Below are 19,485 nucleotides of genomic sequence, written 5' to 3'. Positions count from 1 at the left end.
GAGACAAATTAAGCTCCTGCCCTGAGGCCACTTCCCTCTGGTCCTGTCAGTGCTGTGACTGTGGCACTTCTGCTGCCTGTTTCTCCAGCTTCTCCTCTCTAGAGATGAGACTCTGCAGGTAGCCAGTGCCCACTGTATAACTGCGGTGCTGGTCCACTCCCCAGCGAAGCATGCCTCAGCCTTCATCCATGCTGATATCCCAGGTAGGGGACTCCTTCTAATCTTCTCCTCCAAGGACCCCAAAGTTCTGACGGGAGACCCTCGAATCATACCAGCAGCAGTCCTGTCGGGGGTTCTTTGATAATGCATACTGGAGGGATGTGTTGTTGGCAGGTTCAGTTGTACATGACAGACTTTAGGAAGCGGTCCTCGTAAAGTCTGAATCCTCTTGCTACAGATTTCTTACATGACCTTGAGCAGTTTGTTACTGATCTTTGTCATTTATTTAACCATCTATTTATATGAATAAACACCTAGTATGGGGTGGTGGAAAGACTTGTGGACTAGGAGGGCGAGGGCAATTGATGTTTCCTGAAGGCTTATTATGAGCCAGGAAATGTGTCCTGAGGTGTGTTGTAAATGTTGCCTCATCTTTTCTTTTTTATGGATAAGGAAATTGAGGGTGAGAGAAGGGAAATAATTGCTTTAAATCGACAAGGCTTTCATTGACAGAGAAGGGGTATAAACTCAAGTCTCTCTGGCTCTAAAAACTTTTCTCTGTATCCTGTTGCTACCCATCTTGAGAATTAGGAGACTTGAGTTCCAGTCCTACCTCCACCACTAACAATACCTCTCTCCGGGTCTCAGTTTCCCCTTCTGTTAGAAAGATGAGGTTAGACCATACCCTGAGGGCATTTTCCAAGTTTATTTGTGAATTGCTGATAATGTCTTCTGGAAAGGATGTGTGAACAAATGAAGTAACACGTGTGAGATGTTGAATAAATCCAAGGCCCTAGCATTAGTTATGGGATCATGATTACACAGTTGTCATTTATTGTTTTCTCCCCTTCTCCCCGGCCAGAGTTCCTCTTTGAGCATCTTTCCTCTTCCAACGAAGTGCTTGTCTGGTCCAGCTACAACTGCTTGATACTCCTGGCAGAAGAGCCACTCTTCTTTTCCAAGTGCCACACGGTGTACGGTGGGTAATGGCTGTCCTATACTAGCTCTGGGTCAGGTGGACAGCACTTTGAGGTTGGGTAGCAGCAGCAGTGATGGGGAGGGTCTCCTACACCTTGGATGGGGTGCTGGGCCTGATCATTTCCATCAGCCCAAACTCATTACCATATCCCATGTACAATCAGTGATATCCAAACAGTTCTTCTCTTCACTGATTAGCAGATGTATATATATTTAGCAAGAGACGGGCACTCCTATTAGCCACTAGATGAATTCCTGTTGCACCTTAAGAGCAACTTTACTCAGCCTTGGATTCAGTCTTTTCTTGTGCCCCAGATATCTCTCCAACTAGTTAGTCCCTAAGGTTTGCTGATTCATCCTTTCAGTGTTTCTTGAAACTGTCCCTTTCTTTTCCTTCCTGGTGGTACTTTCCTTGTCTGGGACTTTTTATATCACATCTGAATTTTTAGACTGGGCACATTCATTCATTCATTTTATATTCTCTGTTCTTATTTTATGTCAGGTACCAGGCTGGGACCTGGAGATTTAGAGGTACATATAACATGGTCCCTGTCCTCTGGAAGGGGAGAGAGAGATAAGCAAACTGATTAGGGTTCTGCTAGAGGGAAGTACAAGAGGTATGAGAGCTCAGGGGAGGCCCACAGCTCTGCCTGAGTGGATCAGGGAAGGCTTCCTGGAGGAGTGGAGGTCTGACCTGATTCTTTGAGGAGGAACAGGAGTGTGTCTAGTGGAGAAGGTGCAGTTCAGTCATTAAGCATTCACTAAATACCTTGAGTACTAGGGCCTGTGCTATGGCATGTGCTGTGTTTCAGGAGAGAGAGATAAATCAGATAAGGGCTTGCCCTCGAAAATCTCACAGTCCCATTCCATGAGCTCAACTTGTCAGGGCCCCTCCATGAGGGGCCTCCAGCAAATATGTGCTGTCCAGAGCCTCTTACCTTTCCTGGGCAGGCAGTGAAGGAATTACCAAACACTGATCCCTGGCCTCTGCCATGTCACTTTGACGTAGGGATCGAGTCGGTGGTGAGGAGCCTACAGGGAAGCCTGAGGACGAACAACACAGAGCTGCACAAGCAGGGCCTGCTGCTCTTTGCTGAGATCCTGACTCGGTGAGCAAAGCAGTGGAGCGTCAGGCCTGTAAGGGCCAGACCAGAGAAGGAAAGAAGTGAAGTGTTTATTCCTGATAGGGTGAGTAATAAGAGTTCACTCACTCATTTCTCATTTGCCACTTCTCAGGCAGCCAGAGGAGATCAAGCTGTTCACAAGCTCAGCCATCTGCAGAGATGCTAACCGTGCTCTCCAAGTGGCAGTGAGCAGCCCAGTGCTGGAGGTGGCCACTGAGGCAGTGAAGGCCACTTCTGCCTTTCTGAGGTGAGAGACCCAGGCAGGATGAGATTTATCCCTGCATGTACCTGAGGGCCTGTCAAGGCCAGGGCGGCTTCCAGAGGGTACTTCTCCATTACGTCAGGGAAGTTTTCTGGAATTTTTTCTTTCTGCTACTCAATTTACTCTGTTCCTGCTTCTGGAACTGCCTGTCAGATGTTGGATCCTGAGCTGGTCCTCTAATTTTCTTTGTTTTCTGACAGTTTTTAATCTCTTTGTTGTTATCCACTAGTTTCTGGGAGATTTTCTTGACTTTGTCTTTCAATTCTTCTACTGAGTGTTTTATTTCTGCTTTAGTATTTTTAATTTGGAAGAGTTCTTTCCAAATCTCTGCATTTTTTTTTTTTTTTTTTTGTAAAGAAGCCTGGCCCTGAGCTAACATCTGTTGCCAATCTTCTTCTTTGTGCTTGAGGAAGATTGTTGCTGAGCTAACATCTGTGTCAATCTTCCTCTGTTTTATATGTGGGACGCCACCACAACATGACTTGATAAGCAGTGTGTGGATCTGTGCCTGGGATCCGAACCCATGACTCCTGGGCTGCGCAAACTTAACCACTATGCCACTGGGCTGGCCCCGACTGCGTTTTTTAATAGCATTTTATTCTGTATTTATTTCATGGATGTATTCTTTCTTAATCTCAGTCTTTGTTTTAGTCCAGACTTTTCCCCCACTTCCTTTCTGCTAATTGATTTCTGTCTAAAATACTCTTCTCTTAAATCTTTGCATGACTGGCTTCTTCCCATCATTCAAGTCTCATTCAGAGCATCCTTCCTTAATTGACCCATTAGGCTATTATAGCACTTGCCAAACACTTCATACTTTTTGTTTATTCATTTTCTCTGTGTCTCTCTTGCACCATAATATTATCACAAACAGATCAGAGACCATGTCAGTTTTTTCACTGCTATATGCCTCGCTCCTAATAGATAGTCAGTATATGAATGAAAGATGTTAAAATGGATGGTGAAACTAAGAGATCCTAGTGTCAAGATGGGAAATTATTCCTTAGCAAGGTGCTTGATATCCTGGGAAAAAGTGATGGAGGAAACTCATATGTATTTATATAGTAACTTTTGTTTCCATGTTTTCCCTTTTAAAATCTAGCAAAGTAATATATTCAAATAGTAAAAAATAAAATATACAGAAGGTTTATAAGGAAAAGGAACAGTCTCCTGTCCCCACTTCCTAAGGGAAACTAATTTTAACCCATTTGGGTTTTAGTTCTGGTGATTATCTCCCTAAATCTAAACAATATGCTTTTAATGCTGTTTCTTTATTTGTCAATTTAGGACATTATTCATTGACTTACCAGTAAGAAAGACCAAGATTTAGCTCACATTATTTTGTCTTCTCTACGTTTCCTTGGCATTTTTTTTAACATTTTATTTTTCCTTTTTCTCCCCAAAGCCCCCTGGTATATAGTTGTATATTTTTAGTTGTGGGTCCTTCTAGTTGTGGCATATGGGATGCCGCCTCAGAATGGCTTGATGAGCGGTGCCATGTCCGCGCCCAGGATCCAAATCAGCGAAACCCTGGGCCGCCAAAGCGGAGTGCACGAACTCAACCACTCGGCCACAGGGCTGGCCCCTTCCTCAGCATTTTTGCTAGTTAATATTTTGTGTCTTCAAACTGTTAGATACTTAAAGCTTATATTTCTTCTTCCCTTAACTTGAAGCAGTATCTCTTGGCTCCCCACATGGTTAGCTGAGTACATTAGCACCCCAGCTCTTCCTTTCCCCTCTCCTCCCTACCTTCTACTTCTCAATGTCAGTCAACTATGCCTTTAATTTTACATTGTAAAGGTCGTTAATATTTATAGTCTCTTCTGTAGCCCTACTTAAATCTTTGTGATTTGACTCTTGGTTCTAAAAATTGAAACAAAAAATAGCATTTACATTACAATAACGTCAGTCTGTCTCTTTTTCCCTTCTGTCCTTTCCTGGATTTGAATCTCTGAATCTTGGGCATGAATCCCAGGGAGAGTGAGATGAGTAAATCAACAGGGTAAAAAAGGCATAGAATGAGAGCAATGTCAATCAGAGTTACCCATACAGAGGTGGAAGTCTCCCAGGAGGTCCGTGTTAAGAGGCACTGGTAGCATCTTTCAGGCAGGAGGTGGTATTTGAACTGTGCAATGAGGGATGAGAGAGATTTAGATTGGTGGAAAGACCATGGTTGACCAAAACATGTGAGTGGGAAAGTTTAGGGATTACTGAGGGAACAGTAGCCAGTGTGGCCAGCAGGTTGTGTGGAGGGGAGTAGTACATGAAGAACCTGGAAAGCTAGTTGGGTCAGAACTGTGGAGAGCGATAGGTAGGGGGCTAGTTATTAATCCTTAGATGATTTTAATTTCCCAGAATGTTTACTGAAGTGGACCCTCTGAGGTAGAGTGGTTCAGAGGGTCTCTGGGAAGCACAACTGGAAGGAGGAGTGAGAATTACTGAAAAGAATTTAAAGAGTTTGGAAGCAGGGCCTGACGATCAGTGTAGGGTAGAAAGTTAGAGCTTCCAGAAATGAAGAAGGAAAGGGAAAATCAAGCCTTAACTGTATACAATTAACTGAGTGCCTGTTAGAAGATCCAACAGATTACTCTCAGTGTTCAGAAAAGACCCAGAGAAGAGGGTCAACATAGGTTTCTCCTTAGTTACAGCCCTGGGTTGAATAGCATCCCTCTAAAATTCATGCCCACCAAGATATAATTAACTTATGATGAGGTCATCCAGTGTGGGCTCCTAAATCCAATGACTGGTGCTCTTATGAGGAGAGGGGGATTTGGACATATAGTGACAGACATACACAGAGGGAAGACAGCCACATGAAGACAGAGGCTGAAATTAGAATGATGCAGCTACCAGCCAAGGAATGACAAGATTGCTGGGAACCACCAGAAGCTGAGGCAAGGCAAGATTCTTCTGTAGAGCTTTTAGAAGGAGCCAACACCTTAATTTCCGACTTCTAACACACAGAACGATGAGAGAGTAAATTTCTGTTGTTTTAAGCCACAAAGTTTGTGGTAATTTGTTACAACATCCCTAGATAACCAACACAGCTACCTTATACCCTCTCAAACTTGACTTATGTCCCCTAGCCTGTCATTCATTCACTTAACGTCTTTTTTATTTAGTATCAATTTACAATGCGTCCAGCTCTGTTTAGGTAAAGTGAAAAGATGGAATTGGTCCCTGACCTCTTGGAGCTCAGAATTAGACTAGTCAGTGACTCTGGCCTCTTCTGAGTCTATAGAATGTGAGGGTTCAAATGGACCCTAAGCATGACTTTCCACATCGATGCACCTTTAGTTCTAGATGGTACTTCTTTCACCAGGAGGCCCTTCTCAGTGAGAAAACCCTCTGTATCCTTAGTAACAATAAGAACAGCCATAGCTGTTATTTATAAGGACTTACCGTCTATTAAGCATCGTGTTAAGTGCTTGACATACATTATGTAATTTGATCCTTAGAACAGTTCTGAGGGGAGTACTATTAACTCTCGTTTAATAGGTGAGGAAATTGAAGATTAGAGAGGATGAAGACTGTGTACAAAGTCATGTAGCTGGATAAGTGTTGGAGCAAAGATTTTTATCAGATCAGATCCTGGACCTGTGTTCTGATCCGCCACACTACCCTCCATCGCCCAAGAACCTGAGGGTATCTTAGAGTACCCTTACCTTGCCCTAAACCTGCCTTTGTCTTTCTGGATGCAGGAAGGACCATCAGAGTGCTCTACCTGTGCAGTACAGGGAACTGCGGGCCTTACTTGAAGCCATGCTGAGCCGGTGTGCAGATTTTTCCCAGACTCCGCTGAACAGGAGGCTCCTGGTCAGTGCACTGCAGCCTGCTTCTTCTGGAGATCATGCTGTAATGTGTTTTTACAAGATAATTAGTACATTGCCTTACATTTATATGCCACTTTATAGCTTTTTCGCATGTATACACACCTACAATGAGATGTTATTTTTTCCCTAACTGCAAGGCTGTGAGCCTTAGTAATTGCTATCCTTGTTTTTACAGATTAGGAAACTCAAACCACAGGGCTTAAATAATTTTTCTCTAAGGTCAAAAACGAGCAAGTATCTGAGTTTGGATAGTAAACCCTAGGGTGTTTGTACGCAAGCCTACTACACACTTTGTCTTTTATATCATCCAAGCAGGTATGGTAAACATGCTCACAAAATTATTCAAGGCTGGATTCACTAGAATCTTAGAAAGAATCTGACCAATGTGCAATGTGTTGGAATTGTTGGCTTCTAATGGCCCATGGACTTAAAATATCAGGAAGGATACTGTTAATGTGAATGCTGATTATGTCTTTCGGATTGACTTTGGAAACTAAGCTCTTCACACCTGATAGGGTGGGGATTTTCATGTGTTTTGGAGAAACTAATATGGGTATCACAGCCAGTTAGTCTTATGTCCCCCAGCTTATGACAGCCTTCTGTGGTTCACAGGGAGACAGGTGGTTAAGGTTCCCTTCTACTATTTTTCAAAAGAGCTATCAGATGGCTAGATTTGTGAGGATATAAACAAGATCCCCTGGAAAGTGTTAGGTATATGGGAACGCCAGATTTTGTGACAGGAAGAAGTCTGTAGCACAGACTGGGACACAGAGTACTCACTTGACCAATAGGTTCCCCTCTCTTCTTCTCACCTCAGGGCCATGCCTCCAGCAGAGATTTGGAGAAGGGCATTCTTCGAAGGGGAAAGTTCCTCCTGAGCACTCTGGAGGGATTTAGAAATGCCTGCAGGTGAGGGGCCCTCTGTGGTTTGAGGCAGTAGTGTGGAGGTAGAAGGGATTCAGACAAAGGATGAAGTTCTAGAAGCAACACTTGACTTCTCATGCTTTGCTGCATAGTGAGAGGACTTTGGCTGGGGCGGGGAGTGGGAGTGTGTATAGGGTATGGAGGGGGTGTGTGGAGGAGGTTTGAGCACAGGTAGCTAGAGGAGGGGGTTTCTAAAGATTCCCTCCTAGTGAAGTTTTTGTTACTGTGAAATGAGGTTGTGTTTCATTCAGCTTTATTCCTCTTCCCAAATAACTTAACCCTGTAGGTGTTCACTGAATGTTTGTTGGATTAATTTAGTTCACATTAACAAATGTTTGTTGTATCTGCTGTGTGCCAGGCCTGGTGCTAGATAGTGAAAGTAGAAAGATAAGGCAGATTGGCTTCTGCCCGCAAGGAGCTCACAGTGTCTTGGGGAAGAGACAGTTTTGTGTACATATGTGCAATTTATTAGGTTGTGACAAATCTGAGGAAGGCATTCCAGGTAGAGCAGCATATATAAAGGCAAGGAGATGTGAAACAGTGAACAGCATGGTATGTTCAGTGGAGTGGAAGAGTCATGTGTTACAGGAGAGGTGGTGGGGAGCACGAAGCTGGAGAGGTAGCCAAGCACCAGGTCCTCCCTTAGTGGGGCCTCTTGAATTTTCTTCAGATCTGCTGATAGGTATACTTTCCCTGGACCCTGAGCTCAAGCATCCCTCTAGCAGGATGCTTCTAACCTTTATGTTGCATAGGTGGTGGTAGATATACTCACACATTGATTTCTCAGGTTGGCTGTGGAATTCCAGAATGAGCCTTCAGCCCAGGAGAATCCATTCACAGCTCCCACTGCCGAGAAAGAAGACACCCTGGAGGACTTCTCAGAATTTCTTCTCAGTGCTTGTGACTCCCTGTGTATCCCCATGGTGATGGTGGGTTCCCCTGAGCCATGGACAGCATAAAGTTTGGGTTTTTTTTGAGGAAGATTATCATTGAGTTAACTGCTGCCAATTCTCCTCTTTTTGCTGAGGAAGACTGGCCCTGAGCTAACATCCATGCCCATCTTCCTCTACATTTTTATATGTGGGACGCCTACCACAGCATGGCGTGCCAAGTGGTGCCATGTCTGCAGCTGGGATCTGAACTGGCGAACCCAGGGCCGCCGAAGCGGAATGTGTGAACTTAACCGCTGCACCACCGGGCCAGCCCCCCAGTATAAAGTTTGCGGTAGAGAAGAATGTGAGAGTGAGCCAGGCTGAGAGATGCAAGGCAGTGACTATTCAACTGGACCTTGTGAGGTTTTCAGCAGGGTTGTTCTTTCAGCCACTTTTCCTTTGGTTTTAAAAACAAAGTATAGTGTTTCATTTTAAAACTAATAGGTGGCTCTTAAGAAAAAGTGTAAAGCAGTAATAATAAAATAATAAATATATAATGTTTATGGAGTGATAAATGCCTTTTATTGATTACCTAATTCATCCTCCCAATGACCCTATGAGATAGGTTCTATAATTTCCCCTGATTTAAAGATGAGGTTGTCATGTTCCTATGGTTATAAAGCAAGTGCATGATGGTGCTGAGATTTGAACCCAAGCGTCCTTCTGCTTAGTAAAGGGCGGCGGTGAGTGTCTGTGATCCAGGCTTCCCTAAGGAATATATATGTGTATTCTGTAAAATGAGAGATGGCCGCTCTGAAGAAAGACCTGGTCCGGAAGAGCTTCATTTTGGGCTGACTTGAGATGGAGGTGATAGGAAGAGCAGGAACCAGAAATGCTGATTGCCCAGATGACCTTGGATGGGTCCTATCCTGTTTGAGGTTTGGACATCCTATGAGCCTTTGAAGAGTCCTGTGTTAGTGGGGGAAGGTCACTTCCAAAACCTTTACTGGGAACAGGTGGCAGCAGGGAGGCAGCCTCTGGTTCTGAGGGTAGCGAGCCTCTTTTCCTTGAAGTTCTTTGAGCCAGCAAGGCCAGGCTCTTGAGGTGGCGTGCCCTAACAGTAACACTTGAGCAGTTCACGTTGGTTTCCTCACCTGCTCATTCCTCCTAGATTTATGAAGTGTTAGAGCTAGATCTAGAGCCAGATCGTAGAATTATATTATCCTTCGTTCTACTTTTCTGTATTTTACACATTTTTTTAATGAGCATGTATTATTTTTCTAATTAAAAAAACAAAAACTTGTTTTAAAAACTAAAGGAAAGGTATCTATAAGAACAATGTCTCTGAGGGCTTAGCTATTTACAGATAGGGAACTGAGACACCATGAGGGGAGAGGAGGTCTGACCCAGGGGCACACAGGGGCTTTGTGCAGAGCTTGAACTAGAACCCAGGTTTCTCTACTCTTAGTTTAGAGCTCTGTCTAGTACATCTGGCTGCCTCATGACTTTGTTCATAGATCACATGAAAAATAAATTTGAAGGCAGTTTGTAAGCTATATTATTATTACTATGGCTGAGTGTCACTCTGCATTATAGTCTAGAAAGCACTTTTTACACATCAGATCTCATTTGTTTCTGGGAGATGGGTCTTGTTATTCTTGTTTTACTCTTTTTGGTACAGTGGCCCAGAGAGGTAAAGTATCTTACACAATTTATTTATTTATTTTAAAGATTTTATTTTTCCTTTTTCTCCCTAAGCCCCTCAGTACATAGTTGTGTATTTTCAGTTGTGGGTCCTTCTAGTTGTGGCATGTGGGATGCCGCCCCAGCATGGCCTGATGAGAGGCACCATGTCAGTGCCCAGGACCTGAATTGGCAAAACCCTGAGCCGCTGAAACAGAGCGTGCAAACCTAACCACTCGGCCACAGGGCTGGCCCCATCTTACACAATTTATTAAGTTGTAGTTGTAAGCCTTGGATATAGGCTTGTGACTTCAGCTTCCCTAGCTTGTCTTGTACATTTCACATGAAAAGCTTTAGTCTACTGTTGCTAGATTTGATGACGGCTTTGCCGATGCTTTTTCTTCTTGAGAGGCTCAGTCCTCTGGGCTGTGTTCTCCTTCCTGATTCTTTGCAGAGGCACTCAGAGGAGGCCACTCACCCAGGCTTGATGGAAGTTTTCCTGTCGATTCTACACAGCCTGTTTGTCATCGTTCCCCACATGAAGGAGAAGTTCTCCAAGAAGCTCGGTAGGCAGCAGGCAAATGTGGAAGTTGGGAGGAAGGCAGGCACCTTAGGCAGCTTCTCAGAGTACTCAGACCTTAGAGAATAACCCGTGGATGCGAGGTTTACATATTCAGGCAGAATCCATGTCCATGCTCTGCCCAGTGTTAAGTGGAAGGGAATATCATCTAGCAACCAAAAGTCTGTAAAGGCAGTTCTCAAATTTATCGCTACTTCTCTGAGAATGTCAAGGAGGTTCCAGTTCAGAGCCCACAATATATCTCTTTCCACAATACTCTCATAGTCCATATTCCCTCATATGTCACAAAATGTTTAGCATCTCTGACTTCTGAGCACTGAATGCTAGAAGTACCCCCAGTCATTGTGACAACTGAAAAACATCCCCAACTACTTCCAAATGCCTTCTAGGGGAGTGGTAGCACCGTGTGAAAGCTGCTGTCTACCTATACACTGAAACGCCTTCCTAAAATTGAACCTTCCTAAAATTGAGTCAAATGGCTCATGACTCATTCAGCCTTCTCCAGGCCTTCTTGCATCTGTTTATTTTCTTCTCTAGTCATTTTTTCTCTCTTAAATGTGAACCTTCTTTTCCCACTTCTCCAGTTTTCACTGTATAAATACCTCAATCTGCAGAATAAGCCCGGGAATCAGAGTCAGAATTTCCTTTATCTTCCTCAGAAAGTGGTAGTGATAGTGAGAAGGAGGGCTAGACAAAAATAGAAAAGGAAGGAGGGAGAAAGGTAGTAATATTTAATAACTAATAATAACTAGCATTTATTAAATTCTTACTAGGGGTGAGATACTGTTTTAAGTGCTTTACATGTATTAATTCATTTAGTTCTCGGAAAAACTCTAGGAAGTATGTACTGTTATCTTCATTCTGCTGATGAGCACACTGAAACTCAGAGAGGTTGAATAAATTTCCCAAGGTCACACTGGAAGTGGTGTGCCCAGGATTCAAACTCAGGGAATCTGGCTCTAGAGCCTGCTTTCTTAATCTCTATGCTATGCTTGCCTCTTATCATTATCATTTAATGTCTTTTCTTATCATTTAATGTCACGTAGCATGCAGTGGAAAGTTTACTATAGAGAAGTAGCCAGGACTCAGTCATGCAGGACTTTATTGGTCATGTGAGGAATTTGGACTTTATCCTAGGAGCTTTGAGTCTTAAAGAAGGGGAGTGACATGCTCAGATTTCTGTTTTAAAAAGATCCTTCTTGGAGCAGTGTGGACCCTGAGTTAGAAGGAAGCAAGATTGGAGGCAAGTAGTTTAACCTCTTGCATTAACTCAGGTTGGTGATAAGAACTAAGGTAGTGTTGGGGGTGTGGAACAGTTTGATGTAGGGCATGAGAGAGAAGGAATGGTTCAGGGTAATGCCTAGGCTTCCAGCTGCTATCTAGGTGGTGATATTTTTTATGGAGTGAGGATCACTGGAGGAGGATCTGATTTCGGAAGGCAGTAGAGGATGTGATCAATTTGGGTCAGGGTGAGTGTGAAATGCCTGTGAGATGTCCCAGTGGAGACGTTAGGTACGTAATTAACTCTGAGTCTGAGGTCAGGGGAGAGATCCGGTCTTCAGGTATAGAAGTCTTCAGCATCCAGCCTTTCATTCATTCAACAAATATTTATTGGATACCTACTATGTGAAAGGCACTGTCCTAGGGCTGATGATGCAGCAGTGAATAAAACAGACTCCTGTCCTTTTGGGGCTGACTCTCTAGTGTGGAGCAGGTGAGATTCCTCAAGAGTGAGTGTGTAAAATGAGATGATCAAAGGACCAAGACAAAAATCAAGAGCAGTGTTTAATGGTCAGGAGAAGAAGGAGACTCCAAAGGACACTGGTAAGGACCAGTTGGAGAGGTAGGAGGAAAACCAGAAGAGTATGACTTTAGGGAAGCCAAGTGAGGAGAGTTTTATAGATTAGGGAGTGGTAGGAGTGTCAAATGCATCCCGGAGGTCAAGTAAGATGAGGGCTGAAAAATGTCTGTTGGAGTTGGTATCATGGAGGCTGTTGGTGACCTTGGCCAGAGCAGTTTCTGTGGAGTGATTGAGGTGGAAGCCAGACTCCAGTGAGTTGAAGAGTGAGTGCAAGATAAGGCAGTAGATGTAAGACAGACAACTCTTGATAAGTTTGGTGTGAGAAAGAGGTGAAAAATGGGGGATATAATTGGTTGGGGACATGGAGTTAGGAAGGGTTTTTCTGCTCCCTAACACTGGAAACACTTTTTCTGATTAGTGGCTGAGAGGAAGGAGCAGTAGAGAGACTCATGGGTAATCAGCAGAGCAGGGTCCTTGGAAAGGAGAAGGTGTCAGGATCCAGAGCTGGGGAGACAAGGGGCATGCCTTTTGCAGTTGTCTGAAAATTTGATTGTGATTTTGAGGGAGTTTCTGATTGATGGTTTCGGCCATCCTGGGGAGGTCCCTTGTCACAGTTCGGAGGGATTGTTGTTCTCTTTAGGAACAGAGCACAGGAAACCCTCTGGAAGCTATTCTACCCAGAAAGTGTGAGTAGGAGCTTCTAGGGGAGGGTGGGAGGCTGTGTGGAAGAGAGAAAAAAGCAGGACTTTTGTCGTTCGCACGTGTTGGTTGGGATTCTTACCCTATCCCTTACTTGTTTATTGACATTGGGCAAATTAATTTTCTTAGCTCCAATGTCCTCAGCTAGAACATGGTAATAATAATGAGAATTAAAAGGAGATAACATATGTAGATTTCCTGAATGACTGTTACCCCATAGTTATTGTGACAATTGACATATACTTTTCCTTCCTTCTGTCTACTCTACCTGCCTGCCATACTTCAAGAACCAAGAGGATCAGTCTTGGGGTGCTGGTTGGGTGCAGCTCAGAAGTGTAGATCTCTGGGGGCCAGTTGTGGAGAGCAAGGAATGTAAAGAAAGGCTGTGTACAGGGAGATCTATGCAGCATGAAGCCAGATAGAACAGGATCAGGCCTAACCTGCAAGACAGAAGAGGGAAGCAGGCACTGCCAGCCAAGAGGCAGACAGAGACCTGGAGGAGGGGATGGAGAAACTCTGGGTCCCCAGGAGACTGGGCAGGAGGACCCCTTCCAGCGTGCAAGGTGGGCACCCCCTTCCCGGGGGAGTCATAGATTAAACTGCTGTTCTGGAAAGTTGATATGAAACTGATGGATTAATTCCCTGCCATATACTTTAAGCCCAAGATAGGATATAGATTATCCCCAACACTGGAGCTGGTGCAGTGGGAGCTCTTGATATTCTCCTTATCTAGAATCCTGCTTTTACAGGGGTCCAGGATAGGCAAGATAGAGAACAGTTTTGACAGAGAGCCTTGGGGCGGGATGAGATGGATTGGGGGAGACTGGGAAGCGGTAGGCAGTGCAGGGACCTGGAGCTGGGTCACCAGCTAACACAGAAACTGTTACCTGACCTCGGGTCTGAGAACCAATCCTTTTTCACAGGCATTTCAGAGATGGGGATAAAGCAGTGACTATCCTTGATTCTTCCTGAATCTGAAACTGGGTTATTTTCAACAAAATTGGGAGAAGGGATGGAACAAGCAGATGTGTCCTTCCTATGTCCTTGTCAAATGTACCAGATGTAGTGGAAGATAATTCAGAAAGGAAGAAGATGAACAGTTATTCAGCACCTACTCGGAGCTAAGCATTTGTTAGATGTTCTGCATACGTTTGTCTCACTCAGCTTCACAGCAACCTGTGAAGTATAGATATCGAAGTATAGGGTCTCAGAGAAGTTAAATAAGTGTTCTAGAGTCACGCTGGTAGATAGCGATGGAGCAAATTTTGAACCCAGGTCTGCGTGACTTCAAAACTAGTACTGTTTGGTACCACCCAGACTTGGGACTCTCTCTAACAGTCTGGTTTAAACTGCTCTCTGCTTTCTTTCCTCTTTTCCCAAGCTGCCTCATCCTTCATACAACTAACCCTGGAGCTGAAGGCCAGGTTCTGCAGTGACCTGAGGTATGTGTGGTTCCAGGCAAAATTAGTGGCCAAGGGCCCAGCATCCTTCTTGATTGAACAAGTGGAAATTTCTGACTAGGGTGGTTTAGTCATAGGACCGTGGGGGGATTGACACAGTGTCAAAATTGCTCAGCAACTGGTGGTATGAGCTTGACATGCTTGTATAGCTTTTATTTAATCTGATTCTGGTAAGGCTCTCATGCCATGTGAGACTTGGATGGTCACCTGTTACATCAAAACTGGAAGAATGGAGGTCATTTGTCTAACCCCTCATTTTACAAAGGGGGAAACTGATGCCCTCAGAGAGTAAGGAATGCATTGTCCACCAAGAAAGAATAATGTTCTGTTTGCTGCCAGCCTAGAAATTCCAGAGGAGAAACTCTCTTGTTCAGATTAGAGAGGTTGCCACCTCAGTCTCTGTCATGTTAGGTTTCTAGAACAGCCTTCTGGACCTTTCCATTTATGATTTGCCACCTGTCTTTGCATTTACTTGGCAGATTCCATTTGTTACTGCCTACAACCTGCAAGCTCATTACAGTGCAGTATCTAGCTCTTCCTTCCTATCTCTAAATAGAACACCCAACGTTCAGGAGAGAATTCAGGGATCCATCTGGATTCAAAGTCACAATTTTGGATGTCTGTAGTTCTTTTTAACTGCCCATCTTGGGTTCAACACCTTCTTCTTTTTCTAGTATTACGCAGCCCTTTCCTGACGCAGGAGCACTTTTTTGTTTGTATGTTTTGTTAAAGTGGAGCTTAGTATTCCTTGGTTTATTTTTTTCAGTAAATTTTTAGTGAATGCTTATATGGGCCAAGTGTCTAAGTTACAGCTGTGGGCAGTAGGCTCCATATTTACTTTTCACAGCCCTGTCTGGACCTCTTCTACCAGGGCCATGGTTAGAATTTCACTGGGCTCTGGCACAAAGCAGTGGTGCCTTGGTACGTGGCAGGGATAATGCTGTCCCAGCCAAAGCAGCAATGTTCTCCCTTGTGTTCTGTCTTCCTCTTCTCCCTGTAAGTCACTCAGCCCTAAACCAGGTGTGTTCCAGTTTCCTGTACTACCTGTCCATCAACCTCCTCTCAGCTCCAGAGAAGACAGGACCACTGTCCCAAGAAGGTAAGACACTGCAGTTTGACCACTCATGAGGTTGTGGTGATCTTTTAGAGTCTGGATGTCTTGCTGATTGCCTGGATGGTGAGTCAGTACAGTGTTAAGATCCCTTTGCTTGAAGCTGCCTGGAGGAACCATGGACTCATGGAATGATGGAACTATAGGCTGATTCCCAGGGAGGTGAGATAACAGAATCAGAAAATGATGGAATCCAAGGCTCCGGGACCCTTAGACTCTATGGGTTGAGAAGGACCCTAAAGCTTATCAAGCCCAGTTTTTCCCCTGACTGTATCCTCTGCAACATCCCTCACACCAGGCCTCTTACTGTCTGCTTGTTACCTCTAGAGACCTCTGCTCAAAATATCTTGAATAGCCTTTTCCATTACTTTGTTCCTCTTTCCAAGAAATATTTCTCGATCATCTACTGTGTGCCAGACTCTATTCTAGGCACTGGTCATAGAGTTAGGAATACGAAGTCCTGTTCTCATGGAGTGGGAGAGACAGACAATAAACACATAGATACAATGTCAGGGATGGATAGGTACTATGAAAAAAATAAAACCTGGCAAAGGGATAGAAGGTGATGGAGGAAGGAGGTGTGTGTTAGATAGGGTGATCAGGGAAGGCCTTCGTGAGGAGGTGGCATTTTAACAGAGGTCTGAGTGAGGTTAAGGAGACCCATGTAGAGTCTAGGCAGAGGGACAGCAGATGCAGGGCTGAGTGATGGAAGTTTTTCCTTTTGTTTAATATTCATTGAGTTTCTGCTACATGCCAGGGGAGGCCTAGGTGCTGCTGTGGATACAACATTGATTGTGATATGTTCTCTGCCCTAAGGAGTTCCTCTATCATAGACTTCTGTCTCTTGGGAACATAAAACAATTTCATCATTGTTTTATTCATTCATTCAATAAATATTATACCTTCTTGTAGGTTAGACTTGGTGCTGGCTGTGTTTTCCTTTTTTTACATTTATGAAGACCGTATCATCTCCCTCCACTTCCCAAACCTGTCTTTCTCTTTTGTCTTTCTCAGACACTGAGCTGAGAGAGACGGAAGCCCAGGTGAGCATTTTCGTTCCTTCCAGCTTGGCTTCTACTTCTCTCACATACTGGCCACTCCTCTCTGCGTGTTGTCCGGCTCTCTGCCTGTTCAGGTGTGGTCTGGCCTGCAGGGAGAATAGCACAATGACGTTTGCCATGATGGTAGCCTAAGACCATGTTGGCAGTGCCACTGCTGCTGGCAGTTCCCTCTCTTATCAGTATAGGAGGAGCCCCACATATCTGCCTCCTTAGACCCTGAGACTTTGTCAAATCTCACAGCACTAAGAAGAGCAGCAGACGTTACTTACATGCAGACTGCTTCTTTCTTTAATATATCAGGAGAAAGGGCAGGTGGATGTGTGAGGCTCAGGGACATTAGTTTCATTATTATCATAATGCTCATAGTATGCTTTGGTGGAAAAAGCACTAAACTTAGAATTAGGAAACCTGACCTGGCTCTTCTACCGTGTTGCTGTGGGCCATTCTCCATTCTCATCCTCCACTTGGCCCTATGTCTACCGCACTGGCACAATGGTTCCTTTCATTTGACCTCCAACTTGGCCCCCTGCTTTCAGTCTCTTATCCTCCAAAAAATCTCTACCCACTGTTAGAAGGGTCTATCTGAAAACCAAGTCTTTTTTTTTTTTTTTTTTGAGGAAGATTAGCCCTGACCTAACTACTGCCAATCCTCCTCTTTTTGCTAAGGAAGACAGGTGCTGAGCTAACATCCGTGCCCATCTTCCTCTACTTTATATGTGGGACGCCTACCACAGCATGGCTTTTTTGCCAAGCGGTGCCATGTCTGCACCTGGGATCTGAACCCGTGAACCCCAGGCCACCGAGAAGTGGAATGTGCGCACTTAAACACTGCGCCACTGGACTGGCCCTAAGAAAACCAAGTCTTAACATCTCAACTTTCCTGGCCCTCAGCTGTGGTCCCCAAACATCAGTCTGTGGGGCATTGTCAGACAGTGATGGAGTTTTCTCTGGTTCATGATGAAATGTGGAAAATAAGGGTAATGTAGTGAATTTTCCATAAAGTTGACTTTATTCAAATTTTAACCTCTGAGGTCCTTTTCTTTTATGAAACAGAGGTTTCATAAGACATCTAGTGATCTGCTCTCAGGATAAAATCCAAATCTTTACTCGGCATTCAGGGTCTTTCACAGTCTAGCTACAAATTACATCACACAGTTCGAAACTCCTGACACTCCACATCTATTCACTGACTGTGCAGTTACACTGAACTCCTGGCTGCCCCTAAATGTGACATGTGTTCTTATGCCTCCCAGCCTCTGAACAGCTTGCTTCCTGTCCCTAGGATTCTCTTCTCTCCCTTCTCGCCTGTTCTCTGCTCACCCTCCACAGTTCCCTCTTCTTTGATCTTGCTCTCCCCACCCCAGGAGGCGTGAGTCACTCCCTCTTCCACACTTGAACAAGGCACTAATCGCATGTGCTGCAATTATCTGTCTCATTACCTGTTTTTTCCCACTAGCCTCCAGCTCCTTGAGGTCTGGCCTGTGTCTCACAGCCTGGCCTAGAGTAGCCACTCAGTGAACATTTGTCAAATGAATGAATTGATGTAACCAAGTCCTTCCACATGTTACCTTTAGTCTCTCTGGGTGGGCTGAAAGTTGCATAAAGGAAGAGGAGATTCTGATTTCCTTTTATCCTGGATGTACCCTTGCTACCCTGTGCAGTACTCTTCAGGTAGTGGATACTCACTCATATGCTCATTACCTGCTCTCCTGTGTTCTCTGTGTGGCTTTCTCCTGCTTGTTCCCTCCCCAGAACTCTCTGCAGTGTCTGAGCTCCTGCAGCACGGGCTGCCCCAGATAAGCAGCAGGGGCGCTGAAAGCCTTGCCTTCCTGTCAGATCATCAGTATGTGGAGCAAGCTGCTCGCCAGAGACAGTACTGCATCCTGCTCCTCTTCTACCTGGCCTACATCCATGAGGACAGGTCAGTGCTTTGAGCTGGGGGCTGGTGGTGGGTTTTGGGACCCATGTCTGCAGCTCAGTTCAGTTCAATAAATATTTACAAAGCCATCCTCTCTAAGCCTGGTGCTGGGTACCGGGGACACAGAGATAACAAGTAAGAAATGGCTTATATTCCTGAGGGGCTCATATCTTGGAAGGGGGAGTAAAGACAGGTGTGTAGTCACAGTGCTGAGAGACAGAGAAGCCTAGAATGCTAATGAGAATTCCTTGGTATCTGGAGGGTGTCATTTGTGCATAGAAAAAAACGTCAGTGGTTTACTTTGGTTTTAAGAATTACTATACATTTTATTAAAATTTTAAAATCAAAGGACTATTCTCCCATAAGCTTTTAAAAAGTAATTTATTGAGGTAAAATTCACAAAACATAAAATTAACCATTTTAATGTGAACAATTCAGTGACATTTAGTATATTCATAATGTTGTGCAACCACTACCTGTATCTGGTTCCAAAACATTTCCATCACTCCCAAGTAAAACCTCATATCCATTAAGCAATCACTTCCCATTCCTCTTCTGCTCAGCTCCTGACAACCAACAATACGCATTCTATCTCCATGAATTTATCTATTTGGAACATTTCCTATAGATGGAATCATACAGTATGTGACCTTTTGTGCCTGGCTTCTTCCATTTAGCATAATATTTTCAAGATTCATCCAGTTAGCATCATGTTTGTAGCATGTATCAGTACTTCATTCTTTTTTACGGCTGAACAATATAGCATTTTGTATATATAGCATACTCTGTTTATTCATTCACCTGTGGATGGGCAGTTGGTTTGTTTCTGCCTTTTGACTGTCGTGAATAGTTACGCTGTGAACATGCATCTACACATATTTGTTTGGGTACTTGTTTTCTATTCCTTTTCTGTATCTACTAGGCGCAGAATTGAAGAGTCGTATGGGAACACTATGTTTAACTTTTTGAGGAACTCCCAAACTGTTTTCCAGAGTGGCTTCACCATTTTATAATCCCACC

At 44.2% G+C, this 19,485-nt stretch overlaps 1 protein-coding gene across 1 annotated transcript in view; it reads left to right on the top strand.

Moving 5' to 3' along the window:
* MEI1 (meiotic double-stranded break formation protein 1) overlaps positions 1–19,485 on the top strand; it is a 69,646-nt gene that overhangs the window by 12,111 nt on the left and 38,050 nt on the right. The window contains exons 8-18 of the mRNA XM_046646684.1: positions 89–203; positions 1,022–1,138; positions 2,147–2,246; positions 2,374–2,508; positions 6,225–6,339; positions 7,174–7,265; positions 8,068–8,209; positions 10,290–10,401; positions 14,297–14,357; positions 15,377–15,474; positions 18,300–18,468. Coding sequence (XP_046502640.1) covers positions 89–203; positions 1,022–1,138; positions 2,147–2,246; positions 2,374–2,508; positions 6,225–6,339; positions 7,174–7,265; positions 8,068–8,209; positions 10,290–10,401; positions 14,297–14,357; positions 15,377–15,474; positions 18,300–18,468 — 1,256 coding nt within the window. The remainder of the gene's footprint in view (positions 1–88; positions 204–1,021; positions 1,139–2,146; positions 2,247–2,373; positions 2,509–6,224; positions 6,340–7,173; positions 7,266–8,067; positions 8,210–10,289; positions 10,402–14,296; positions 14,358–15,376; positions 15,475–18,299; positions 18,469–19,485) is intronic.

Source organism: Equus quagga, chromosome 19, assembly GCF_021613505.1.
Source record: "Equus quagga isolate Etosha38 chromosome 19, UCLA_HA_Equagga_1.0, whole genome shotgun sequence".
Lineage (NCBI taxonomy): Eukaryota > Metazoa > Chordata > Mammalia > Perissodactyla > Equidae > Equus > Equus quagga.
This window is presented reverse-complemented; position numbering and strand designations above follow the sequence as displayed.